This window comes from Piliocolobus tephrosceles, chromosome 21 (assembly GCF_002776525.5).
Source record: "Piliocolobus tephrosceles isolate RC106 chromosome 21, ASM277652v3, whole genome shotgun sequence".
In the NCBI taxonomy this organism is placed as follows: domain Eukaryota; kingdom Metazoa; phylum Chordata; class Mammalia; order Primates; family Cercopithecidae; genus Piliocolobus; species Piliocolobus tephrosceles.
The window spans coordinates 18,095,691-18,121,793 of NC_045454.1; the positions used below are offsets into that span (position 1 = coordinate 18,095,691).

The following is a 26,103-nucleotide window of genomic DNA, read 5'->3' on the forward strand; positions in this document are numbered from 1 at the left end:
GAAGGCAGGGGCTAGAGCAAAGACTGGGGCAGGGGCTGCTATGAAGATGCAAATGGGAGACGACGTTGTCTAGGACCAGGGTGGGGGTCATGGTGGGGGCAGGTGGATTGTGGATCTATTTTGCAGGTGGATCAGACAGGATCGCTGTTGGCCTGGGGTGTGGGTTTGAGAGCAAAGTGTCAAGGGATACTCCTGGGTATCTAGCTTAAGCCCTGGTAGATGGTGGGAGGTGCCATTTTCTTACATGAGGGATTCTTTGAGGAAGGGGCAGAGAATCTGATCTGGCTAAAGGAAGGACCAGGGATGTTGTTCTTTCAGTCTCCAACGCTCTGTTTCAGCAAATGTCTCTTCACTGCTTGCTCTTGGTCTCTGCCCCTCCGCTGCCTTTGCATCTCAGGGGTTCTGACTCCCTCTCGCCTGACCCTCTTCTACTTTTCAGGGCCTGAGCCCTTTCCCATAAAGGAGGCAGTTTCCTGGAAGAGGAGACCAAACGTCAGTGAGCAAGGTAGAGGGCCAAGGAGGCCTGAGAGCTGGAGGGAGGCGTGAGGAGGGTAGAAAGAAGGGAGAGGAGGGAAAGGGGCTGGAGAGGGAGAGAGAAGAGGAGGAGTAAGTCTTGGGGGAAGAGGACAATGGGGAGTGGGAGGGCAAGGAAAGGGTGGAGAGGGAAGGAAGGACGGAAAAAGAGAGAGAAGGGAGACGGGAAGAAGGAGAAAGGGGGTAAGAGACGGCAGGATGGGGAGGCTGAAAGTGGGGGGAGAGGAATAATGAGGGAGGGGACAAATCGGAGGGAGGAGAGAACAGAAGGCAAAGGGCGTAGGGCGGGGCAGCAGGGTGCAGAAGAGGAAGTGAAAAGGAGGAGGAAGGGTGAGGGTAGGGAAAGGAGAAAAGAGGGAAGTGGGAGGGAAGAGCAGGGAGAGCGGGGCAAGGAGAAAGAAGAGGGGTCGCGGGGGGCGAAGGCTGGGCTGCAGGGCCGAACCGCAGGCGCTGACGCAGGGCGGCTTCCGGGCGCGGGGCCCCGGGGCTGGTCTTGACGCCGCTGGCCTTGTATGGTCTGAAGACGCGGTTCCCCCGGGGCCCCTCCTAGACGCGCGGCCCCTACCCACACGCCCTGGCCTCGCGGGGCCGACCCTGGTTGGTGTCCGAGGCCTCGGGCTTCCAAGATTCGGAAATGCCAAGACCCGGTAATTCCCGCAGGGTCCCGGTGGCCAGAAATCTGCCACTCCGAGCCACCAGGGGTCTAGAGTCTAAAGCGCTAGGGGACGCAATCTGAGACTCCCAAATGTTGAGACCCTAAACTCTTGAGACCCTAAAACCCGCTTCCCCAACATCCAGAAGGTGTCGAAGCCCCCCCGGAACCCCTAATCCCGAAACGGGTTCCGCTACCCCAGGCTGCCCCGCCCCGCGCCCGCCCCCGCTCGCTCTGGGCTCGCGCCCCGGCACATTCCGTCCTCCCCACCCGGCCCCTCCCGCCTCCCGCGCCCCCTTGGGGACGGAAACATTCAGTCCCCGCCCGCGCCCGCCCGAGAGCTGGGTCAAGGAGCCCGGCAGGACTGGAGCGCAGCGCCCCCGACGCCCGGGAACTGGCTCCCCCGGTTCCCATCTGGTGACCTCACCTGGTCCCACCCTTTCAGGTGAACTGCCAGGCCCGGTGACGTCACTTCCTGCCAGGTAAGCGCCGCGGGGCTCGGAGAAGCAGAGTTGACTGCACCCAGCTTCCAAAAAGTCACCCTCTCCCTCCCCATTCCTGCCTCTAGACCGCGAAGAAGCCAGGATCCCAGCTTACACTCAGATCGTTTATTTAAAAATGCCCCCAAACACAAAAATAGACTTTTAAGGTAACAATATATATTACTAAATATATTATAGTCTACTTATAATAATTATACCGTCGTTTCCAATATTACAAAAAAAGAGAAAGAAAAATACAAGGGAAGCAGACGACCCAATATATATAAATACTATAAAATCATATTAGAATAAATAAAGTCGTCATAAATAAAGGGTCCATTGATTTATGGGTGGGGTTTGGCAACGGCTTTGGCTACTTGCTTTTGGAGGGTAATTTGAGCACCAGGATTCCCCCTCAGGAGAGGTTCCAGTTACCAGGAGACACTGGAACCTCAGGTCTATAAAAACTGGAGGGGCAGTGAAGGCCTATTATTCACAGCACATAAGATTCTATGAGACAGATTTGGGCAGGGAAGAGGTGGGGGAGTGGGCTCATTGCCTCCCTTAAATATGCTACATTTTTTTTTTTTTTTTTCAAAAACCTCAGAAGACACTCCATACCCCACCACCATGAATACTGAGCTTGCACACTTGGGGACCTGCCCCAATGTGAGGTCAGGGGAGTGGGTTAATGCATTCTGGAAAAGGGGGTTACTTGATTACTTGATTACTGTCCCTCAAGTCCCCATAGCCCTGGGGTCCATGCAGAGACCACAGTGCAACAGACGTGGCTCCCCGCTGAGATCCAGCTGATCTGACCGGGCAGTCACTTGTCACTCAGACACAGAGATGCGATTGAAGATGGGGAGTCGCCGAGGGGCTGCCGCGGGCTGGGGTGGTGCAAAAACCCCCGCCTCGAAGACAGGAGAGTCAGAGCCCCCCAGGCTGCTGCCGCTGCTGGCATATTCATCAGGGTCGGATCCCAGGGACTGTACAGAGGGGGTCCGAACCAGGCCACCCAAGGGCCCCCAGACGCTGACAGGAGTGGCCCTTCGGCAGGAGGGGCAACAGAGTGGGCTGGGGTCTCTTCGAGCTACGGGGGTACCAGGGGCAGCAGAGAAGGCAGAGGGTGACAGTGGAAGGTCCCCAGGTGGTGGCGGGGAGCTGGAGGGCGAGAAGGAGCTGGAGGACAGGGAAGGGCCGACCAGGCTTGGTGGTGGTGGTGAGGTCCGGCGGCCGGAGGGCAGGCCGGAGAAGCTGATGCTCTGGCGAAGCACAGGAGGGTGGCCCGGGGCCGCCAGGTCTTCGCTGGGGTTGTGGATGAAGTGGCAGCGAGAGCCGTAGGGGCAGCGGCCCTGGAGGTAGAACTTGTGGCAGAGTTCTGTCTTGTACTTGGGGTGGCGATTGGCCTGGCGCAGCTCGCCCAGGCCATGGGCAAACTGGCACTTGGCCCCGTAGCGGCAGCGTCCACTCTCTGAGAAGGTCCGACATAGCTCAGTCTTGTAGCGCGAGGGGGTGGTGGAGGTCGCAGTGGGCGAAGTGGGTGAGGGTGACAGCTCGGGGCCCAGGCGGGGAGCCAGCGGTGCGAAGCCAGGGGGTGGGGGCACCCAACCACAGCTGCGGCCTTCCACCAGGCTGCTGGAGCGGCCAGGCAGGCGGGAGGTGACCCCAGATGGGCTGGAGTCGGAGGGCCTCAGGCTCCAGAGTCCCGAGGAGCCCCAGGCCGGGCTGGACTCAGTCCCTCCATGGTCGGATGGCACCGGCACGTCAGGGCTCAGCGACAGGAGGCTCTGCGGAAATGGGTCGGTTAAGGTACCTGAAAATGCAGGGCGACGCCCCACCCCAGCTGCAGGGAACTAGAGCTTGCCAGGCCGGTTTGTGGGCTCCTGGCCTGAGCCCCACCCGCCTGCAAAAACCCCTGGGTTCCGGATGCCAGGAACCCAGATTTGGAGGTTCTGAGTTTACCCACGACCGAGGCCTTATCCCGAGGGACCCAGGAATCCCGGCTTTCCCGGCTGGACCAAGAGAGGGCCCCGAAGTCAGGGCACACCACTTTTTCCCAATTTTGGGTCTCTTGCCCTCCCCAGATACGACCCACGCGTCGGGATCTCCAGTTTCACAACTGGAGGAACCGGGCAAAGTTGACCCAGGAGTCCGAGTGGCTTCGGTTTTAGGGTTCTCAGAGAACTCGGGTCAGGGACTGGAGAGACAGAAGTCGGATCCCCCCCACCCTGAGACTTCAGCCCCAGAGACGCCTCCGCGCAAAACCACGCCTTCAGCAACAACTAGGGGTGAGCCAGGTATGGGGGCCACTTCCGCCTCCAGGCAGTCTAGGTCTGAGAAAAGTTCTCCGACTTTCCACTCGCACGGGCCGCCCCACCCATGTTTGGGCCAAGAGCCGGGAGTCGTGGGCTCCATTTTCACCTCCAAATCACCAAGCTGGTCTGAGCGGGAGGCAGGGGCCCCAGGCTGGATGGCGCGGCGCTAGGGAGCCCCAGTTGGAGAAGAGAGGCAAGCGTCCCGGGATGGAGTTTGCGGCACTAGAGAGCTGGGGAGTCAAGCGTGCAGGTACCGGGGGTGCCGTGCGGCGGGGACTCACCTCATAGATGGCAGTGAGATCCATGGTGTAGCGGTTGGCCATTAGAGGGGAGTCGGCCGAAAGTCAGAGCGCTGAAGTCAGGCTGAGGCTGGCAGGGAGAGCCGGCTACTTAACCAGCAAGCACGGGGCGGGGCCTGGGCCAGGGGCGGGGCAGGAGGGGCGCTTCCCGGACGCGCGCCCCCGGCGCAGCCCGGCTGGCCCTGGACTGGTTCCCTTCCGCCCGGCCCTCGGCCAGGACGCGCCTGAGCCTGGCCGGTGGACAGCCGCGACCGGGCGGGGAGTGCGTGGGGAAAGGGTGGGAGTCGCGGTGGGGGTGCGGATCGGGGGGGCGCCTGCCCAGTTTTCAAAGCTGGAGACTGAGGCGTGTAGAAGGAAACTGGGGCGGAGGTGGGGGCAGGGCTTCAGGGGCAATTGACAAGGGCAGAGGCCCGATGGGGGTGCGCGTGCGACACAGACGGACGGGGGCGGGGAGAGACACGCAGAGGGGTACAGACAGACAGGGAGAAAGGCAGAGAGAAAAGCAGAGACACACACACCGAGAGACACATACAGGGGGAGGGAGGGTGAGGAGGGGAGGGAGGGTGAGGAGACAGACAGTCCCAGAGACAGACTCCCTCTTCAGAGGGAGAAGAGGGTTGGGAGGATCACAAAAAGAAACAGAAAGGGGCTGAGCGCAAGTGGCTGACGCCTGTGGTCCCAGCACTTTTTGTGTTTTTCTTTCTTTCTTTCCTTTATTATTATTTTTTTGAGAGACGGGGTTTCCCTATGTTGCCCAGGGTGATTGATCTTCGCCTCCGGGACTCAAGGGATCCTCCCACCTCGGCCTCCCAAAGAGCTGGAATTACAGGTGCGAACCACCAAGCCCGGCCAATCCCAGCACTTTGAGAGGGTGAGGCAGGTGGAGTACCTGAGATCAGGAGTTCAAGATCAGCCTGGGCAACAGTGAGATCCCATCTCTACAAAAAATACTATTTAAAAAAAATAAAAAGAAAAACTGGACAAAAAGGAGAAAGACTGTGAGAAACAAGTACTTACAGAAAGAAATCTGCTGAGCAAAGTGCCAAGAAAGAGCCAGCAGGCCTTGGAGGGGAATTCTCTGAGAACTGCCTGCCTTGTGTTGTCTCATTCCTAAACAGCCCAGACAGATGAGACCTAGACTGCTCTCCCTCTCCCCACTTGCTGGGGTTGGGTGGGTGAGTGAGTGGGTTGGGGTCCAGGATACCTGGGAAGGCAGAAAAGGGGCCTCCTTTCCCAAGTCACAGGGCGGCTCTAGCCCCTCATCCTCAGGCAGATGATCTCTTCTAGGCTGAGTTAAGGAGAACTCACCTAGGCTGAGTTCTAAGTGCTTTACCCACATTAATCCTAACGCCAGGTGGTATGCCTATTTAAGGCAGGAGGAAACCAAAGTTACTCTCCTGCCTGGCTCACACCTGTAGCCCTAGCACTTTGGGCACCCAAGGTGGGTGGATCACTAGAGCTCAGGAGTTGGAGACCAGTCTGGGCAACATGGTGAATCCCCATTTCTACCAAAAATACAAAAATTACCTGGATGTGGTGTCGCACACCTGTGGTCCCGCTACTGGGGGGCGGGGAGGGAGCAGGCTGTGATAGGAGAGTCGCTTGAACCCAGGAGGCGGAGGTTGCATGAGCTAAGATCCCGCCACTGCACTCCAGCCTGGGCCACAGAGTGAGACTCCCTCTCAAGGGGGTAAAAAACATTACTCTTCTAGTTCGAGCTAGCAAATGGCAGAGGCCTCATACCAGGGCCTGAAATTATGTTGAGGTTTGCCCTCTAAGAAAACTCAAGATGGGTAAGGTGGAGGTCTTTCACTATAATGGATGGTTGCATTGATTGAAAGCTGTTTTAAGCTTTCAAAAAGAAAAAAAATGGGTCATCCCCAGTTGATGGCTGGATGGGCCTCTTATAGTTATAGTGGGGTGTGCCTTCAGACTACATTTTCCTTTTTTTTTTTTTTTAAATTTTGAGACAGAGTGTCGCTCTGTCACCCAGGCTGGAGTGCAGCGGGGAGATCTCTGCTCACTGCAAGCTCCGCCTCCCCGGCTCACGCCATTCTCCTGCCTCAGGCTCCGGAGTAGCTGGGACTACCGGCACCTGCCACCATGCCTGGCTAATTTTTTGTATTTTTAGTAGAGACGGGATTTCACCGTGTTAGCCAGGACAGTCTCGATTTCCCGACCTCGTGATCTACCCGCCTTGGCCTCCCAAAGTGCTGGGATTACAGGTGTGAGCCACCGCGCCCGGCCCAGACTACGTTTTCAAGGATCATTCCCCACACTGGCACATCTTTTGTTATCAAAGGGTTGCCTTAAGTGAAAACCCTCTTAAGATCTGGAAAGACAATTTATTTTTTAACGGGTGTTGGAGAGCTGGCTGCCCTGAGTGAAAATGCGGGGGTAGAAATCATTGCCACAGTGCGCAGTTATAATGGTGGAAAGTTCATTCTTGCAGGCTGCGGGCTTGTATTAAGGTGGGGAGATTCTGCCAGGCTCCACGTCGACCTGCTTCGTCTGAGAGCGGCGGGGGGGAATCCCTGGTGCGGCGCTTGCTGAGGGGCCTTCCCGGGCCGGTCTCGTGAGCTGGGCGGGCCGCGGGCGGCTCTGGCACGGTTGTGGCCTCCTGCTAGCCTGTGACTCACTCGCAAGGGGCGGGGGAGTGGGGGCTTCCTGGAAGCCGTGACGAGGAGGTTCAGCCCGGACACTCGGGTTCCTCTCCTGTAACCAGGGCTCCCGTCTCCTGTAAACAGAGCCCCGAGGATAACGGGGAGAAAGGGGGGAGGAGGGGGACCTGGGACCCGCCCCTCGGCCGAGCTCCAAATCCTTACACAGCTTATAGGACTGAGGCGGGGAAAGGGGAGTAGGGGGCACCCTTGGGTCTGCGGAGCCCGGCTCAGCTCGGGCTGCGATCGATCCTGGAGGAGGGATTCCAGTTTCTACTCCCTGGATACTGGGAGCATTTCCCATCCCTGAGTCAGCCTGTCCCCCTCCTCTCTCCCATCTGCTGAGTCATCGCCCCGAGTCAGGACTTTTGGGATAGGGCCATTCTCAAAGGAGGGGGATGCTTTGCTCGCAGAAGGACTGGTCCTCCACCTCCCCAAACCCACAGACCTGGGGACCCAGGAGCCAAGGCCTCAGTCCCTTCTCCCTCGCAGTAACCCAGGGGTCTGAGTCCCCAGTCCCTCCTCCCTCAGACTCAGGAGTCCAGGCCCCCAGCCCCTCCTCCCTCGGATCCAGGGGTCCAGGCCCCTAACCCCTCCTCCCTCAGACCCAGGGATCCAGGCCACCAGTCCCTCCTCCCTCAGATCCTCAGGCCCCCCGAGACCCCAGCCCCTTCTCCCTCAGACCCAGGGGTCCAGGCCCCCAGCTCCTCCTCCCTCAGATCCAGCGGTCCAGGCCCCTAACCCCTCCTCCCTCAGACTCGGGAGACCCCCAGCCCGTCCTCCCTCGGATCCAAGAGACCAGGAGGGCCCTCAGCCCTCCCCCCAGGTCTCGGGCGTCCCAGGCCAGGAGGAAGTTCACGGCAGGACTCCTCCCTGCTCCCCACGTAGCCAGCGGGAAAATCCGCCGCCCCAGCGGCGGCCGGGAATCCCCTCTGGAATGACGGTGGGGAAGGGGATGGCCGGGGTCCCCCGCGGGGCGCTGGGGCCAGTCCTGGGCGGGCGAGAAGAGAAGGAAAGGGGCGGAAACCAGAGAGGCTAAAAATACAGCCAACACTTCCTGCCTAGGGGGAGGGGAGCTGAGAGCAGAGTTTCCAGAAAAACAAGCGGGGACGGGAAACGCGGGGGTGTGAGAGCCGGCCGAGTGCGCGGGCGAGCTGGGGACCGTATACCCGCGGCACGTGTGCCCGCGCCGTATGTACGCCTGGCGTGATTGCCTGGGCCTGATTGGGCGTGGCCAAGGGCGGGGCTGGCCGAGTGTACCCCGGCCTGCGACTGCGTGGGCGGCGGGCCGGGCTAACCGGCATGTGTACCCCGTTGTGTGAACAGTGTGTGTGCTTGCGGGTGCAAAGGTGCGCCTTGGCATCTGGGGGTGAGAGATCCGGTGTGCCTGGGTATGGTATGCAGTGGGGGAAGGTGAGGGGCACAAGTGTGCCCAGTTTCCTGTGAGAAGGCTGTGTGCATACAATCCCGCATGACTTGGCTGTGTGAATCAATGTGTGAAACCGCCTGTGTGATCGACTGTACCGTGTGTGCTTTGGCCATCTCTGGGTGTGGGGTGGATGCTCTGTTGTAACTGTACTGCAATTTGTCTTTGAGGCGGCATTCTTAAGAACATGAGGTTTTCATCCCCACCTGCATATCTGTGTGTTGCTCTGAGCCACTGTGGGATCTGCAGTGACTAAGTGTGTGTAACTCAGCGCAGGTGCCTGGGTGAGGGAATGACTCTGCCCTCCCCTGTGTCTGAGGCTCTGTGCACACACAACTTTGTGTGTGTGTGTTGCTTTGAGACAGGGTCTCGCTCTGTTGCCCAGGCTGGAGTGCAGGGGCACAATCTCGGCTCACTGAAGCCTCGACCTCCTGGGCTGAATCAATCCTCCCACTTCAGCCTCCCAGCTAGCTGGGACTACAGGCACGTGCCACCACACCTGGCACACACATTTGAAGCTGTGTCAGCATCCGTGACTTGGCAGCTGTGGCCGTGCGCAAGGCCTTTGTGGCTCAGTGTGTCTAGTCCCCAGATGTGTGAATAGTGTTCACGTATGTCCACGTCCTTTGTCGTGGGCGTCTGAGACTGCATGTGCAGATCACAGTAGGCCAGCGTCTGAATGCAGTTCCTGTGGCCCAAGTCACAAGGCAGTGAAACCGATGAACTTTGGTTTCTGACGTCTACAGCCCGCGTGATGGGGCGAGTAGCTGGCGAGCTCCCCTCCTCCATGTCACCGTTCTTGTGTCGGCCTCCGTGGGCAGAGCAGACGTGCAGACACGAGCACCTGAGAAGCTGGGGCAGGGCTGATGAGGCTGCTTCTGATAGTGCTGGGCTAAGGACAGGGCTGAGTCAGCCTGTGATGGGCAAAGTCTGCGATGGGGTGAGAGATAGCTTATCGGGTTAAGTGGTGGTTAGAGGGTTGTTTGTGTATTCATGTGGCTGGGTCGCTCCCTGAAGGTATCTGTCTGTGGGACTGTCAAAGGGATGGGGTCCCTGGGGGGCACCATGACTGTAGGATAGTGGGTTAGCTCTGCAGGGGGGCAAGCATGCTGTGTGCCCGAGTCCCCACTGTCTGTTTCGTGGTGGCTGTGCGCCTCACATACACCCCTCCCTGGAGTGTGCAGTGTGCACCAGACTGTGTAATCTCCCTCTGGGTTTAGTTATCTAGCAAAGCTAAGTCCTCACCAAGGCCCTCTGTGACCTGTCTGGATTTCCTCTCCTGTCCCTGCTCCCTCATTGTGCCCAAGCCTCCTTTTCATGTGTTCCATAAACCCCAGCACATTCCTGTCCCAGGTCCCTGGCACTTGCAGTTCCCTCTGTCTGGAGCACTCTTGCCTGGATGTGTGTGGATGTCCCCAAGCTTATTCCCTTTCCTTTGGGGCTGCTCTAATACCGCCTTCTCAGTGAGGCCGTCCTTGACCTCTGTCAAGAATTAAAAAAAAAAAAAAAATAAACAAAAGGCCTGGCTGGTGGCTGGTGCCGGCGCCTGTAATCCCAGAATTTTGGGAGACCGAGGCAGGCAGATCACTTGAGGTCAGAAGCTCAAGACCAGTCTGGCCAACATGGTGAAAACCCGTCTCTACGAAAAATATAAAAATAAGCCGTGCGTGGTGATGCACTCCGGTAATCCCAGCTAGTCCGAAGGCTAAGGCAGGAGAATCACTTGAACCCAGGAGGCGGAGGTTGCAGTGAGCCAAGATGGCGTCATTGCACTCCAGCCTGGGCGACAGAGTGAGACTCATCTCAAAAATGTATAAACAAGAAAACCCTTGTCATCTATTTAATAATAAATACATGGAACATATATAAGCCGTAATGAATGCTCACCAAACCACAGTCCAACTTTTCTCAAACTTTTAATGTTTTTCAATAAAGTAACACAATTCTCCATATGCAGATATTACATTGCATGTTAGATTTGCTCCTAAGTATGTTTTTTAATTATACATTTCCACTTTTTTTGGATCAACTTAATTACACTGAAAAAAAGGAGTATTTTGCTTGTGTAAACACCTCCGCTTCTTTTTTAAAAAAACAGGGTCTCCGTCAACCAAGCTGGAGTGCAGTGGTGCAATCACAGCTCACTGCAGCCTCGCCTTTCAAGCTCAAGGCATCTTCCCACCGCTCAGCCTCTGAGTACCTGGGAATCTGGGCACGCACCACCACACCTGGCTAATTTTTGAATTTTTTTTTTTGCAGATACGGGCTTTTGCTATGTTGCCCAGACTGGTCTTGAAATCCTGGGCTCAAGCCATCCAACTGCCTGCATCTTCCAAAGTGATGGGATTACAGGCCTGGGCCACTGTGCCTGGCCCCAACATCTCCACTTCGGATCTCACTTTTCTGCTTTAATTTTTCACCATCTGATATGTTTTACTTTTATCACATTTACTGTCTCTCACTAGAGTATCAGCTCCACAAATACAGGGCTTGGGCACAAGATACCCAGTACGTTTGCTGAGTGAATGCAACTTCGTTGTGCCCACCTCCGCCCTGTGCCTGGTAAACGTGCATCCATCACCCTATCACGCACTGAGCGCCTCTGTGGCCTCCCTGGGTGTGGTTTTAAGCATCGGTAGCCCCTGTATCATGGGTGCTGGGCTATCAGGCCCCCACCTGTGTGTGATGTTGTGTTGACACCACCTGGGAGGGCCAGCAGTCCCTGTCTTGTGTGTGTGCTCATGGACTGACATCTCCACCACTGCTGGTGGGCTCTGCTGGGGAAAGGGTTAGTGGTTTGCAGTTGTATGCAAGATAACTGTATCATGTTGGGTGGGACTATGACTATGCTATCGTACTTATTTGGAGGTTAAGTGTGGTTGAGGAGATGTGTGAAGGTGCCCAGATGACAATGACTAGATGGTCAGTTTTTTATTTTTTTGAGACACAGTCTTGCCCTGTCGCCCAGGCTGGAGTGCAATGGTGTGATCTTGGCTCACTGCAACCTCTGCCTCCCAGGTTCAAGCGATTCTCCTGCCTCAGCTTCCCGAGTAGCTGGGATTACAGGCATGTGCCACCACGCCTGGCTATTTTTTTTGCATTTTTAGTAAACATGGGTTTCACCATGTTGGCCAGGCTGGTCTTGAACTCCTGACCTTGTGATCCGCCCACCTCGGGCTCCCAAAGTGTTGGGATTACAGGTGTGAGCCACTGCGCCCAGTCCGATGGTCAGTTTTGTGTGTCAACTTGGATGGGCTACAGTCCCAGTTATTCAATCAAACACTCATCTAGCTGTTGCCATGGAAGTGTTTTGTAGATGTGATTAAAGTTCATAATCAGTTGACTTTAGATAAGGAAGATTATCCTACAAAATTGGGGGATTGGGTAGAAAACTGATTCAATTAGATAAACGGGCAAAACTGAGGCTTCCCTGAAGGAGAAATTCCTCTTAGGGACAGTGCTTCAGCCTTCCTTCCTGCCCTACATGCTCGGGCACTTCAAGGAAGAACAAGGGGAGGAATTTCCTGGGACACACATGGCTGGCCATTTCCCAGTTTTCCAGTGTGGGGACTTGGGCTCAGCATGAATCACAGAGGTATCCACGATCCTGGGGTTTCCTTGCAGACATGGGGTCCAGGACAGGAGGCCACTGAGTGGGAATGTGGGAACCATGGCACAGAAGATACTGGGTGGGGCAGTTCTCAAACCAGGCTGAGTCACTTGAGGCTTTCACACCCCGACATCTGAGCCTGGGCTGGTAGCTCCGCCCTGCACTTGCTCAGGCCTGAAGGCCAAGGCTGAACTTCCTGAAGCTCCCAGGGAAGGAGGGAGTCTGAGGGGGTACTCCCTCCTTGAAGCCCCCTCCCCAGTGCCTGCTTCCCGGAGCTGGGGCTCAGGCGCCTGGGTTCTTCCCCAGGACTGATGACTCACCGCGGCTGGGGCCTTTTCACTTCTCCTTTGGGGCTAAAAATACTGGGACCCAGGCATCCAGCTGGGCCAGCCTTGCCACAGATTGCACAACGCCCCTCACTCAAGTTCCGCTGACGCAGGCTTGGGTGGGGGCCTGAGTTGCTCCCTGCTCAGACCTGTGGAGCTCAGAGCCTGGGCCCCTCCACTGCTCCTCTCCTAGGCCAAGACCCTGGGGTCTGGGCTGACATGTGAGCTGCTGGGGGACTCTAGGCTTGGCTGTGGCCCCTGGAAATGAAGTCCCTTCCCTTAGCCCCAGATAACTCAGGGTGCTGGCTCCCTACATAGACAGATTCCTAGTTAGGAGCTGGGGATAGAAGACAGCTAAAGGGGACTAGTCAGAGAGAGATATAGGACTATGGGGAGAAACACATTAACAGGAACACAGAAAAAAGGACAAAAAGAGACAGGATGAGAGAGAGACAACTGTAATAGAGACAGAAGAGTGGCACACAGAGACCACCTCCCAGCTGGAGACAGGAAGGACTGAGGGAGAGGGGACAGCCAGGGTTCCACACCCAGGCCAGGTTGAGGGAGGGCCTGTGGAACAGAGAGGTCATCAACACACACAGTCCAAAGTCTACCCTAGGCTAGGAGGGGGAGCAGGAAGAAAGGGCAGGGAGGCAGGGACCCGGCCTGCGAGCTTCCTGTTGGCCTCTGCTGCCCCCTGCTGGCTCCCGCGGCGGTGCTCAGGCAGGAAAAGAGAGGAGGCTGCTGTGTTATTAGGCCCAGGACGCTTTTCATTCCCTTTGCACACCACCCTCCAACCACTGCCTGCCCCACTCCCTGCCCCCCACTTCACAGGGTGCCCCCAGGGCCAGCAGGTGGTGCGGGTGTCTTGCCCGTGACCTTGTTGGCACAGTCCAGCAGGGCGGTGTGAATGTCCTTGGCACAGGAAATCTGGGCTTTGATGACCGCCAGGTACTGTGGGTAGGGGAGGCTGTCAGGCTGCACTGCGTCGGGCTTGGTGGCTGTGGGCACCAACGTGGGAGAGTGCTTGGCACTGTCACAGCTCTGTGACAGGCACTCATGTGCCAGGCGCTGTGGACAGGCAGGCAAGGGGACAGCATCAGCTCCACCCCAGGTCATTCTACCCCACCCCAAGGGCCAGCTGGGGGTTGTCGGCTTGGCCTCTGGATTTCCCAGGTCTTGGAGTCAGAGGTTGGCCCTGCCAATCACTTGCTGGGGAACCTGGGGGCATGGCGGCTACTCTTTTCTGAGCCTCAGTTTCCTCTTTGGAAAACGGGTTTAATAACCACCTCTTCCTACCTCATAAGGTGAGAACAGTGAGAGCAGGTGTGTGAAACACAGGCACAGATCCTGGCACACCGTTTAAAGTGCCAAGAAATGTTGGCTACTATTATTGTTACTGCCCCAGCTCCAGTCCTGGTGTTGGCAGTGGCATCTCGGATGGTGCCCACCCCTGGTTTGCCGCCTGCTTCTCTGGCTACTCTAGGTACTACTTTCTTTTTTTTTTTTTTTTTTGAGATGGAGTTTCAGTCTTGTCACCCAGGCTGGAGTGCAATGGCTCGATCTCAGCTCACTGCAACCTCTGCTCCCTGGGTTCAAGTGATTCTCCTGCCTTAGCCTCCCGAGTAGCTGGGATTACAGGCGTCCGCCACCAAGCCCGGCTAATTTTTTTGTATTTTTAGTAGAGACAGGGTTTCATCACATTGGCCACGCTGGTCTCAAACTCATTACCTCAGGTGATCCACCCGCCTCAGCCTCCCATAGTACTGGGATTACAGGTGTGAGCCACTGTGCCCGGCCCTTTTTCTTTTTGGAGACAGAGTCTTGCTCTGTTACCCAGGCTGGAGTGCCGTGGCGCCATCTTGGCTCACTGCAACCTCCACCTCCCGGGTTCAAGAGATTCTCCTGTCTCATTCAAGTAGCTGGGATTACAGGCGCACACCATCATGCCTAGCTAATTTTTGTATTTTTAGTAGAGATAGGGTTTCGCCATGTTGGCCAGGCTGGTCTCGAACTCCTGACCTTGTGATCTGCTCGGCTCAGCCTCCCAAAGTGCTGGGGTTACAGGCATGAACCAGCGCTCCTGGCCAGCTCTAGGTACTTCTTACACTACCTAAGGGTAGCCATTCCCAGGCCCCGTCTTCTCTCACTGTTCAAGCCCTCCCAGGGCTGTCACAGCCACACACGCCACTCAGTATCCCCCTCTGCACTGATGGTGCCCACACTGTCGCCGGCCTCCCCCTGACATTCATAGGGCCCTTATGCTCCCCAAAACTGCTTCTCCTAGATCCCTGTTTCAGGGACAGTCCTCCATTCTAAACCAGAGCCCTGGGCCTCATCCCAGAAATTTTAGCTCCTTCCAGCACACCAGTCCTGTGGACCGCATACAAAGCCCTGCACGTGAAGCCTCTCAAGTTCCCCTAGTCTTCCCCATTTCCTCATGGCCCCGCCCTGGTGGAGCCCAGTCCAGGCATACTTGGATCATGCCATGGCTGCGTCCTTGGGCTCCTGCCTCCAGTCTCAGCCCCTTGAACCCACCCCTCATTTGCCAGCCAGAGGCATATTTCTAAGAAGCAGATAGGTCCATGTTCTTCCCTGCTTGAAACCCTCCATGCCTCCCCAGTGCCCGTAGGATTATATTCAAAATCCAACAAGCTCCTATGCCTACCACACCTCAGCCAGACGGAATTACTGGATGCTCCTAAAACAAATTTAAAGCAGATATTATTCCCTCTGGTTGGAACATGGTTCTGACACTACTAAGCTTCTCAGCCTCTCACTTTTCCTTCAAAACCCAGGCCAGGCCAGGCACAGTGGTCTATAATCCCACTTTGGGAGGCTGAGGTGGGTGAATTGCTTGACCCCAGGCATTTAAGACTAGCCTGGTCAACATGGCAAAACCCCATCTCCACAAAAAATACAAAAATTAGCCAGGCATGACGGCGCATGCCTGTAGTCCCAGCTACTTGGAAGGTTGAGGTGGGAGGATCACTTCAGCCCAGAAGTAGAGGCTGCAGTGAGCCGAGCCTGTGCCACTGCAGTCCAGCCTGGGCGACAGAGTGAGACTCTGACTCAAAAAAAAGGGCCAGGTGCAGGTAGCTCACACCTGTAATCCCAGCACTTTGGGAGGCCAACATGGGCGGATCACAAGGTCAAGAAATCAAGACCATCCTGGCCAACATGGTGAAACCCCGTCTCTACTAAAAATACAAAAATTTGCTGGGCGTGGTGGTGCGTGCCTGTAGTCCCAGTTACTCAGGAGGCTGAGGCAAGAGAATCGCTTGAGCCTGGGAGGCCGAGGTTGCAGTGAGCGAAATTGCGCCACTGCACTCCAGCCTGGCGACAGAGTGAGACTCCGTCTCAAAAAAAGAAAAGGCTGGGTGCAGTGGCTCATGCCTGTAATCCCAGCACTTGAGGAGACTGAGGCGGGCAGATCACTTTGGGGCCAGGAGTTCAAGACCAGCCTGGCCAAAATGGTGAAACCCCGTGTCTACTAAAAATATAAAAATGAGCCAGGCGTGGTAGTGTGCACCTATAGTCCCAGCTACTTGGGAGGCTGAGGCACCAGAATCACTTGAAACCAGGAGGAGGAGGCTGCAGTGAGCTGAGATGGTGCCACTATACTCCAGCCTAGGTGACAGAATGAGACTGTCCCCACCTCGTCTCCCCGACAAAAAAAACCAGTCCAAAATAATGATGATACCACAGTACACATTTGCCATATGCCTAGTATCATGTTAAGTAGTTTACATGCATAATCTAAGTTTTCCTGGAAACTCCATTTTCCTAAGGAGGAACCCAGAGGTCAGAGGTAGAGATTGGTGGTGCATCTGACTCCAGAGGTTGTATTCTTAGTCACTTGCCCTCCTCTCAACTCCTGCCTCTCTTTCTTTCTTTGTTTCAGACCTGGTCAGATGTGCTCTCTAGCAGTAGCCTTCCCTAAGCCACTCTCTTCCTATCCCCACCCAGTGCTTCCACTGCTGAGATTTCTGCATCCCAGCCCTGATCCCTCTGCCTGTGCCTCCCCAATCATAACCCTAACCACTCTGGCCTAAGCTTCTCCTATCACAGCACTGAGTACTCTGCGCTCTCACTGTTGAGGGGTGTGCTTATTATTCCACTCAACTGAAAGCTCTGTGAGGGCAAGGATCAGAGCAACCCTGGGTCCTCAGCGGTGGTGGAAGCACAGGTCTGGCCCACAGGAGCTCCCCAGTTGAGTGTGAGTTGACTGACTGACTGAGGGTTTCTGAGGACCCCGGAGACTGGGACAGGGCTGTCGTTACCCCGTGTCCAGAAGGCTTCTCACCAGGCAGAGCTCCAGCTGGTCACAGAGTGCGTAGAATTCCTCCAGGCACTTGTCAAAGCGCTGTATGGGTCCATCACTGCTCTTTCTACAGACCAGGAAAAAAGGATGTCTGAAGAATTGATTTCTCATCTCTGGGACACCAGTATCTACCCAACCAAGTGTCCAACAGGAAACCAGGTACAGGTCCAGGGGATCTGAAGTAGTGGTTGAAAACTGGTGGGGTTAAAAAAAAAAAAGGAGGCTGGGCACGGTGGCTCATGCCTGTAATCCCAGCACTTTGGGAGGCTGAGGTGAGCAGATCACTTGAGGTCGTCAGGAGTTCGAGACCAGCCTGGACAACACGGTGAAACCCCATCTCTACTAAAAACACAAAAATTAGCCAGATGTGCTGGCACATGCCTGTAGTCCCAGCTACTTGGCAGGCTGAGGCAGGAGAATCGTTTGAACCCGGGAGGCAGAGGTTGCAGTGAGCCGAGACTGTGCCATTGCACTCCAGCCTGGACGACAGAGCAAGACTCTATCTCCAAAAAAAAAAAAAAAGAAAGAAAAGAAAAGAAAAGGAAAAGACTGGTTGTGATGGTTCATGACTGTCATCGCAACACTCTGGGAGGCCAAGGTGGAAGGACTGTTTGAACCCAGGAGTTTGAGACCAGCCTGGGCAACATGGCAAGACCCTGTCTCGACAAAACAACAAAAATAAAATACAATAAAATAGGAGGAGTGATTCGTGAGGCTGAGGGAATCGCTAGAGGCCAGGAGTTTGAGACCAGCCTGGGCAACACAGCAAGACTCTGTCTCTATAAAAAATCTTACAACTTGGCCAGGCATCTGTAGTCTGTAGCCATGTCTGTAGTCCTGCCTACTTGGGAGGCGGAGGCAAGAGGATTACCTGAGCTCAGGTGTTCAAGGCTGCAATGAGCCAAGATCGTGCCACTGTATTCCAGCCTGGGTGACAGAGGGAGACCCTGTCTCAAAAAATAAATAAATAAATAAATAAAGGAGGTGAGGTGGGCAGGGAGGAGAAAGAAAGATGAATTTCAAAGACTGGGGAGGCAACAGAATATCCTGGGAAAGGGGGCTGCACTCACTGTCCATTGTCGATGTTAGTGTTCTGAATCAAGTTTTGTGCTGCAACCTTCATCAAGGTCTAGTCAAAACAAAAACAAAACACGTGGGAAATGGAAAAACAAAAGGGAACACTCTTCCTTAAGATCACTCAATCTCAGGTCTTCTTTTCAACTGGCACCTTCCCTCCTGACTTTCCAAATACTTGTTTCCATTCCTATAGCTGTCACCACTCCATCCTCCCAGAGGCCCGCTGTCACCTGAGCTTCTCGCCAATAATCTAAGCGTCCTCCCTCACCTATCAATCAAGGGCAGAATCTCGGTATACGCTAGTCCTCTCCTCAGGCTTTAACGACCAGAGCTCAGTTCTCCTTTAAACAACCCCTCACTCCTCCGGCCCGTCCCAGCCTCAACATCAGCGCTGATTCCATCATCTCTGCCGAGCTTCGCTTAGGTCTCGCATAAAACAAGAGGTTTTTTTTTTTTTTTTGACGGAGTCTCGCTGTGTTGCCCAGGCTGGAGTGCAATGGCACGATCTCAGCTCACTGCAACCTCCGCTTCCTGGGTTCCACCGTTTCTCCTGCCTCAGCCTCCCGAGTAGCTGTAATTACAGGCGCGCGCCACCATGCCTGGCTAATTTTTGTATTTTTAGTAGAGACGGGGTTTCACTAGGCTGGTCTAGAACTCCTGACCTCAAGTGATCCGCCCGCCTCAGCCTCCCAAAGTGCTGGGATGACAGGCATGGGAACACAGGCGCGGGCCACCGCGCCAGGCCAAAACAGCAGGTTCTACTTCTCTTTCTACCTAGCACTCTCTCCAACTAACCTGGCCCTCGGCCCGCCCCTCTGAAGTTAGACTACCAAATGCAGTTTGCTTCTCGCTGCTTAAGGCCAATCACCTGTAGACTCTCCTTCAGCTGCGGGATGAGCATCTTATAACGCTGCACAGGATCGAAGTCCTGTTGCTGTTGCTGCAGCAGGCCGCTCTGGGCAGGGCCCACCAGTTGTGTTGGCGGTTGCGGCTGCTGCTGGGGACCCGGGCCGCCAGCTGAACTAGAACCCGATACACCAGCAGCTGAGGAAGCCGCTGAAGCTTGCTGCTGGGATGCAGCCATCTTCCTCGCGTAGACCGCAGGAAGTGCGTCACAACTGCGTCTTTCCGCGTTGCTGTTCAGCATCCCCATTTGCTAGTTATCCCGCCTCCCAGGCAACTAAGCCAATGGAAGGGAAGGAGGTGCTCCTACGTTACGTTACTCTCAAATCCGAGGTCCAGACTGAGATATCTTTTCACCAATCACAGAAGCACCTCTCTCCCTCGCTCCGCCCTTCACCCAGACGCTCGCCAATCCGTGTGTGGTTCCGTTCCGGACTTCATTTCCCCGAAGGCGACGCGCCCTGAGGAGCCCCCGTTGGGTCCTCAGCGTCTTGGCGGCAGTTGGTGGAACAGGAGCTTCGAGTCCGTCCCTGGTGCTGCCTGCGCGTTCACCTGAGTCTCGCTGGAGCACTTCTTGCCCGCCCACCTCATCTCAACCCACTTTCCGCGGGGAGCGGCGCCAACCTGGGCCTGCCTCGGATCAGGCGTCCCCTGAAGTCGGCACGCCCCTCCGCGTCCCCCTTCGGCCCCGCTAGGACCCCGTCCGGGCTGCCGTCGCCTCGTCGCTATGGCGCCCACCATCCAGACCCAGGCCCAGCGGGAGGATGGCCACAGGTAGGTGCCACGGTTTTCTGTTTCAGCAAGGTGGGGGATCGGGAGAGGGTTTCTGCTGGACAACGTAACCAGCCCCCAGGTCTGCCCCTGACGTCACGGAGCGCTCACCTTTGACGAAGGGGGCGGGTTCCTTCTGAGATTCAGGTGTTCCCCTCCTCCCCGCCGTGCACTTCAGGGATTAAGGTTTTGGAGACTCTCCAGAAGGGATCCTTCCAGTTAAGCGTTTGGAGACCCCTCTTCCAAAGACAATATTGAGTACATGGTTCTTTATTAAAGCACTTGAAGCCATCCCCTGCAAAAGGGATTGAGCACTTGGCCTTGTTCATTAAAGCTTTTGGGGGCTCTTCTTCCTAAATAAGTTGAACATTTGTCTCCCTCCATTAAAGCATTTGGACACCCCCCACCACCAAAAGAAACAAGCATTAGTCACCCCTCCTTCTACTTTTTGAAAGGTTGGGGGGTAGGGGGGAGGGATTGCATTGGGAGTTATACCTGATATAAATGATGAATTGATGGGTGCTGACGAGTTGATGGGTGCAGCACACCAACATGGCACAAGTATACATATGTAACAAACCTGCACGTTATGCACGTGTACCCTAGAACTTAAAGTATAATAAAAAAAAAAAAAGAAGAAGAAGAAGAAAAAAGAAAGGTTGGGGACCTTTTTCATTCTCCTGTCAATCCCGTCCTCTCCACCTATCACTGTGTCTTTCTTCTCCATTAGGCCCAATTCCCACCGGACTCTGCCTGAGAGGTGAGCCTCACTGTGCTTTCCCAGGAGTGGTGGGGCAGTGGGGCTGGGAGCAGAGGTGGGGCAGCGGGAACCCACTTTTGAGCCACTAACGTTCCTAGGTCTGGAGTGGTCTGCCGAGTCAAGTACTGCAATAGCCTCCCTGATATCCCCTTCGACCCCAAGTTCATCACCTACCCCTTCGACCAGAACAGGTGAGACTAAGGAATGGGAAAACTATTCAGGTATGAGTTATTTGAAGGCAGGGGCTGCTTGTCTCGTCGGCTGCTGTTTGCTCAGGGCCTAGCACAGTACCTGCCTAGCACATGGTAGTAGCTGCTCAATTGTTAATGAATGGAGCAAGCAGTGTCCGAGTCCCTTCCCACTGGGGAGCCAGCTTTCAGACTCCGCCATGGGGGACACGTCATTCTGAGTTCCTCCCCAAAGAAGCTTCGCCTCTGAGAAGCAGGGCTGTGAGGGGTGAAGCTGGAATCCAAACCACAAGAGGTGTTTCCTCACCCAGGTTCGTCCAGTACAAAGCCACTTCCTTGGAGAAACAGCACAAACATGACCTCCTGACTGAGCCAGACCTGGGGGTCACCATCGATCTCATCAATCCTGACACCTACCGCATCGACCCCAATGGTGTGTGGGGAGACAGGGAGGGTCTGCTCTAGGGCAGCAAAGGACCTGGGCCTCCTTCATGGTCCTCCTTCCCCCCTCCCCCTGCCCCGCTCTCCTCTAGTTCTTCTAGATCCAGCTGATGAGAAACTTTTGGAAGAGGAGATTCAGGCCCCTACCAGCTCCAAGAGGTGAGCAGGTAGCAAATGGGTACTGGTGACTGGCTCCGGTGGGCCCTACAAGCAGGAGGGCGGTGGGGTTCTGAGGCATCTGATTTCCTACCCCAGATCCCAGCAGCACGCGAAGGTGGTGCCATGGATGCGAAAGACAGAGTACATCTCCACTGAGTTCAACCGTTACGGCATCTCCAACGAGAAGCCTGAGGTCAAGTAAGTTGCAAACAGGAAGAGAGGGAAGGTGGAGATGCCAGGTGTGTCCAGTGGCCCCTAAAAGCCTTTTTCTTCATTCCTAGGATTGGGGTTTCTGTGAAGCAGCAGTTTACTGAGGAAGAAATATACAAAGACAGGGATAGCCAGATCACAGCCATTGAGAAGACTTTTGAGGATGCCCAGAAATCAGTAATTGAGGGACTGGGATGGGGAGAGGTAAGGGTATGGCTGCAGAGCTCCTCCTCACCCTGTTTTTGTCCCACCAGATCTCCCAGCATTACAGCAAACCCCGAGTCACACCGGTGGAGGTCATGCCTGTCTTCCCAGACTTTAAGGTCAGGCCCAAGGTGGGAGATAGAAAGGGACAGCCTATTTGTGCCTGTTCCCATCTAACCCCAATGCCTCCATCTCCCTAGATGTGGATCAATCCATGTGCTCAGGTGATCTTTGACTCAGACCCAGCCCCCAAGGATACAAGTGGCGCAGCTGCGTTGGAGATGATGTCTCAGGCTATGATTAGGTAGTCGGTCCTGCTGCCCACCTTGGCCTGCTCCTTGCTGCCTTTTGTCCTCACACTTCATTGCCACTCCTTTTCCCCCAACCAGGGGCATGATGGATGAGGAAGGGAACCAGTTTGTGGCCTATTTCCTGCCTGTAGAAGAGACGCTGAAGAAACGAAAGCGGGACCAGGAGGAGGAGATGGACTATGCGCCAGATGATGTGTGCGTGGGTTGGGGTTAAGTTTTGGGGAATGGGAAGTTTTGGAGATTGGGATTGGGATAGGGATAGGGAGGAAATGGGACTGAACCTGTGCCCTCATCCTCAGGTATGACTACAAAATTGCTCGGGAGTACAACTGGAACGTGAAGAACAAAGCTAGCAAGGGCTATGAGGAAAACTACTTCTTCATCTTCCGAGAGGGTGACGGGGTTTACTACAATGAGTTGGAAACCAGGTACTCAGCATGCTCCTATCTGATTAGCCTGGATCTGTGCTGCTTAAGACCCTGGGCGTGCAGGAGCCACGCTGGAGGTCCTTTGTACCTAATAATTTGTCATACACATTGGTAAACAAGAACAGCAGATGTCTTGATCATGCACATGAGCTGGACTTGGTTCTAACAGGAGAAGCCAGAAAAGAAAATAAGAAAATCTTTTTTTTTTTTTGAGATGGAGTGTCACTCTGTTGCCCAGGCCAGGGTGCAGTGGTGTGATCTCAGCTCACTGCAACCTCCACCTCCTGGGTTCAAGTGATTCTCCTGCCTCAGCCTCCTGAGTAGCTGGGATCACAAGCGTGTGCCAGGATGGCCAGCTAATTTTTTTTTTTGCATTTTTAGTAGAGATGGAGTTTCACCATGTTGGCCAGGCTGATCTTGAACTCCTTTTTTTTTCTCCTTTTTTTTTTTTGTCTCAGATCGAGACGGGGTTTTCGTTTTGTCCCCCAGGCTGGAGTGCAGTGGCGCGATCTCGGCTCACTGCAAGCTCTGCCTCCCGGGTTTACGCCATTCTCCTGCCTCAGCCTCCCGAGTAGCTGGGACTACAGGCGCCCGCCATCTCGCCCGGCTAGTTTTTTGTATTTTTTAATAGAGACGGGGTTTCACCGTGTAGGCCAGGATGGTCTCGATCTCCTGACCTCGTGATCCACCCGTCTCGGCCTCCCAAAGTGCTGGGATTACAGGCTTGAGCCACCGCGCCCGGCCGATCTTGAACTCCTGACCTCAGGTGATCTGCCTGCCTCGGCCTCCCAAAGTGCTGGGATTACAGGTGTGAGCTACCGCGCCCAGCCAGAAAGAAAATCTTAATGCAGAAGACATTTAGAGCTTTGGTGCAGGGTAGAGGCCCAAGTTTCCCAGTATTAGTAACAGACTTCATGTGAAAGTAAACATTGCCAAAGTATGGAGTAATATATAAAATTAGCATGATTTAAAAAAATTTTTTTTGAGACAGTCTTGCTCTGTCGCCTAGGTACAGTGCAGTGGTGCCATCTTGGCTCACTGCAACCTCTGCCTCCTGTGTTCAAGAGATTCCCCTGCCTCAGTCTCCTGAGTACCTGAGTAGCTAGGATTACAGGTGCCTGCCACCACACTCAGCTTTTTTTTTTTTTTTTTGAGACGGAGTCTTGCTCTGTTACCCAGGCTGGAGTGCAGTGGCGTGATCTCCGCTCGCTGCAAGCTCTGCCTCCCGGGTTCACACCATTCTCCTGCCTCAGCCTCCCGAGTAGCTGGGACTACAGGCGCCCGCCATCATGCCCGGCTTTTTTTTTTTTTTCCCAGACGGAGTTTCGCTTTTGTCCAGAGTGCAATGGCGCGATCTGTGCTCATAGCAACCTCTGCCTCCCAGGTTCAAGCCATTCTTCTGCCTCAGCCACTGGAGTAGATGGGATTACAGGCATCGCCACCACACCCAGCTAATTCTGTATTTTTAGTATAGACGGGGTTTCTCCATGTTGGTCAGGCTGGTCTCTTTTTTTTTTTTTTGAGGCGGAGTCTTGCTCTGTCGCCCAGGCTGGAGTGCGGTGGCCGGATCTCAGCTCACTGCAAGCTCTGCCTTCCGGGTTTACGCCATTCTCCTGCCTCAGCCTCCGGAGTAGCTGGGACTACAGGCGCCCGCCACCTTGCCCGGCTAGATTTTTGTATTTTTAGTAGAGACAGGGTTTCACCGTGTTAGCCAGGATGGTCTCGATCTCCTGACCTCGCGATCCGCCCGTCTCGGCCTCCCAAAGTGCTGGGATTACAGGCTTGAGCCACCGCGCCCGGCCTCGGTCAGGCTGGTCTCAAACTCCAGACCTCAGGTGATCCACCCGTCTCGGCCTCCCAAAGTGCTGGGATTACAGGCATGAGCCACTGCGCCCGGCTAATTTTTGTATTTTTAGTAGAGACGGGGTTTCATCATCTTGGCCAGGCTGGTCTTGAACTCCTGACCTTGTGATCCACCCACCTCGGCCTCCCAAAGTGTTGGAATTACAGGCATGAGCCACCGCACTCGGCCAGCATGAATATTTTAAATGAAATGCTTAATACTCACATTCAAAAATGTGACCCCAAAACTCTTCCCTGATGGCTGAAAGTTTACTGCTATGCCAGCACCTCTGGTGTAGAGCTGGGAAGTCTTTAAGTTTCTGTTTAAAGCAGAAATTACAAGAACTGACCCCATAGGCCAGGCAGGAAATGTAAAAGAGCAGTGGCGTGGTAGCATCTGAGTGACCTGGAGTTCTGGGCAACCATGGAGGGCACGATGTCACTTCCAGCCCACTGTTGCTATGCTGTGGATCCAGAAATTCCTATCTTCCAAAACCCCCAAATTCAGATGATTCTCCTGGTTTCTCAAAGTGTTGTTAACTAATTCACGTATACAGTAATGCACTACATGTTTCAGTCAACAGTGGACTGCTTATCATGGTCCCTTAAGATAGAATACCGTGTCTTGACTGTACCTTTTCTATGTTTAGATATACAAATACTTACTATTGTGTTACAATTGCCTGCAGTATTCAGTACAGTCCCGTGCTGTACAGCTTTGTAGCCTAGGAGCAATAAGCTACACCATTACAGCCTAGGTATGTAGTAGGCTATACTGTGTACATTTGTGTAAGTGCACTGTATGATGTTCACATGATGTATTTCAGAATTCGTCCCTGTTAAGTGGCCCATGCTCATATTTATGTAAATACACCATGTAACGCACACAGTGTAGGGCAACCAAACTGGTGCCATGGGAGCCATCCTTCCTTTCCCCTGCCCTCAATACCTTGAGCTTGGTTGCCCTTATTCAATCTGTATTTACTCCCGTTTACTCTAAGTATTGATGGGGAACCAAGTCAGACCAGACCCCTCACTGGGAGGCGGGGGAGTGGGAAGTGTGTCTTTAACTGCATCTTCTACTTCTCTCCCCCAAATTTACCCCCTGCAGGGTCCGCCTTAGTAAGCGCCGGGCCAAGGCTGGGGTTCAGTCAGGTACCAATGCCCTGCTTGTGGTCAAACATCGGGACATGAATGAGAAGGAATTGGAAGCTCAGGTAACAACCACTGGGCCAGAGCACCCATGGCAGGGAGGGTGGTGGTTGCAGGTGAGGAGGGGGACAAAAACCCAACAGAACACCCTCCTTCCCCTCATTCCAATCTTTCTGCTTCCAGGAGGCACGGAAGGCCCAGCTAGAAAACCACGAACCGGAGGAGGAAGAGGAAGAGGAGATGGAGACAGAAGAGAAAGAAGTTGGGGGCTCAGGTAAATCTGGACAGGCCAGACTCTGGGAGTCCTGGGAAGGTGGAAAAGTGGGTCTCACCTCTCTCCACTCCCTTCCAGATGAGGAGCAGGAGAAAGGCAGCAGCAGTGAGAAGGAGGGCAGTGAAGATGAGCGTTCGGGCAGCGAGAGTGAACGGGAGGAAGTTGACAGGGATGAGGCCAGTGACAAGAGTGGCAGTGGTGAGGACGAGAGCAGCGAGGATGAGGCCCGGGCTGCCCGTGACAAAGAGGAGATCTTTGGCAGTGATGCTGATTCAGAGGACGATGCTGACTCTGATGATGAGGACAGAGGACCGGCCCAAGGTGGCAGTGACAATGATTCGGACAGCGGCAGCAATGGGGGTGGCCGGCGGAGCCACAGCCGCAGCCGCAGTGCCAGTCCCTTCCCCAGTGGCAGCGAGCACTCGGCCCAGGAGGATGGCAGTGAAGCTGCAGCTTCTGATTCCAGTGAAGCTGACAGTGACAGTGACTGAGTCCCAGGGCGTTCACGGCTGGTTCAGACACTGTTGTGAGCAGGATGGCACTTTTCTAGTGGTCTATTTGTGAGCCTTTCACTTGTTTATTCCCCACCCCTGAACCTTTGCTGTTAATAAAGTCAACTTCTCTTTACTTCCCCTCCCAGCCCCTATGATGTCATTCAGCCCAGCACACACCTCCCCCCACCCCGAGGTGCTCAAGTATCTTGGCTTGAGGCTTAGAAACACAGGCCAGAGGCAGGGCCAATGGCTTCCCAC

General features: G+C 54.8%; 3 protein-coding genes across 5 annotated transcripts; 1 reads left to right on the forward strand and 2 right to left on the reverse strand.

The window, feature by feature from the left end:
• Window positions 1-1,779: 1,779 nt before the first annotated feature.
• ZFP36 (ZFP36 ring finger protein) lies at window positions 1,780-4,423 on the reverse strand. The gene is made up of 2 exons (XM_023229391.1): window positions 4,268-4,423; window positions 1,780-3,458 (listed from the first exon to the last, which is right to left on the reverse strand). Exons 1-2 carry the CDS (start codon window positions 4,307-4,309, stop codon window positions 2,502-2,504), a joined length of 999 nt encoding a protein of 332 aa, XP_023085159.1. The 5' UTR covers window positions 4,310-4,423; the 3' UTR covers window positions 1,780-2,501.
• On the forward strand, window positions 3,567-25,984 carry PAF1 (PAF1 homolog, Paf1/RNA polymerase II complex component). 2 transcript variants are annotated; one of them, XM_023229390.2, is made up of 15 exons: window positions 3,567-4,236; window positions 18,978-19,385; window positions 20,113-20,142; window positions 20,241-20,333; window positions 20,642-20,763; window positions 20,864-20,930; window positions 21,027-21,128; window positions 21,212-21,317; window positions 21,395-21,463; window positions 21,545-21,648; window positions 21,734-21,850; window positions 21,955-22,083; window positions 25,037-25,142; window positions 25,261-25,351; window positions 25,430-25,984. In XM_023229390.2, exons 2-15 carry the CDS (start codon window positions 19,339-19,341, stop codon window positions 25,840-25,842), a joined length of 1,596 nt encoding a protein of 531 aa, XP_023085158.1. In that variant the 5' UTR covers window positions 3,567-4,236; window positions 18,978-19,338; the 3' UTR covers window positions 25,843-25,984. The 2 variants fall into 2 exon arrangements, with proteins under 2 accessions (XP_023085158.1, XP_023085157.1); XM_023229389.2 differs by having other exon boundaries at window positions 19,013-19,385.
• Window positions 10,277-18,883, reverse strand: MED29 (mediator complex subunit 29). Of its 2 annotated transcripts, none has more exons than XM_023229393.2 (4): window positions 18,577-18,883; window positions 17,702-17,760; window positions 16,614-16,698; window positions 10,277-13,378 (listed from the first exon to the last, which is right to left on the reverse strand). In XM_023229393.2, exons 1-4 carry the CDS (start codon window positions 18,859-18,861, stop codon window positions 13,136-13,138), a joined length of 672 nt encoding a protein of 223 aa, XP_023085161.1. In that variant the 5' UTR covers window positions 18,862-18,883; the 3' UTR covers window positions 10,277-13,135. The 2 variants fall into 2 exon arrangements, with proteins under 2 accessions (XP_023085161.1, XP_031790702.1); XM_031934842.1 differs by having other exon boundaries at window positions 16,591-16,698; window positions 18,577-18,864.
• Window positions 25,985-26,103: the final 119 nt, after the last annotated feature.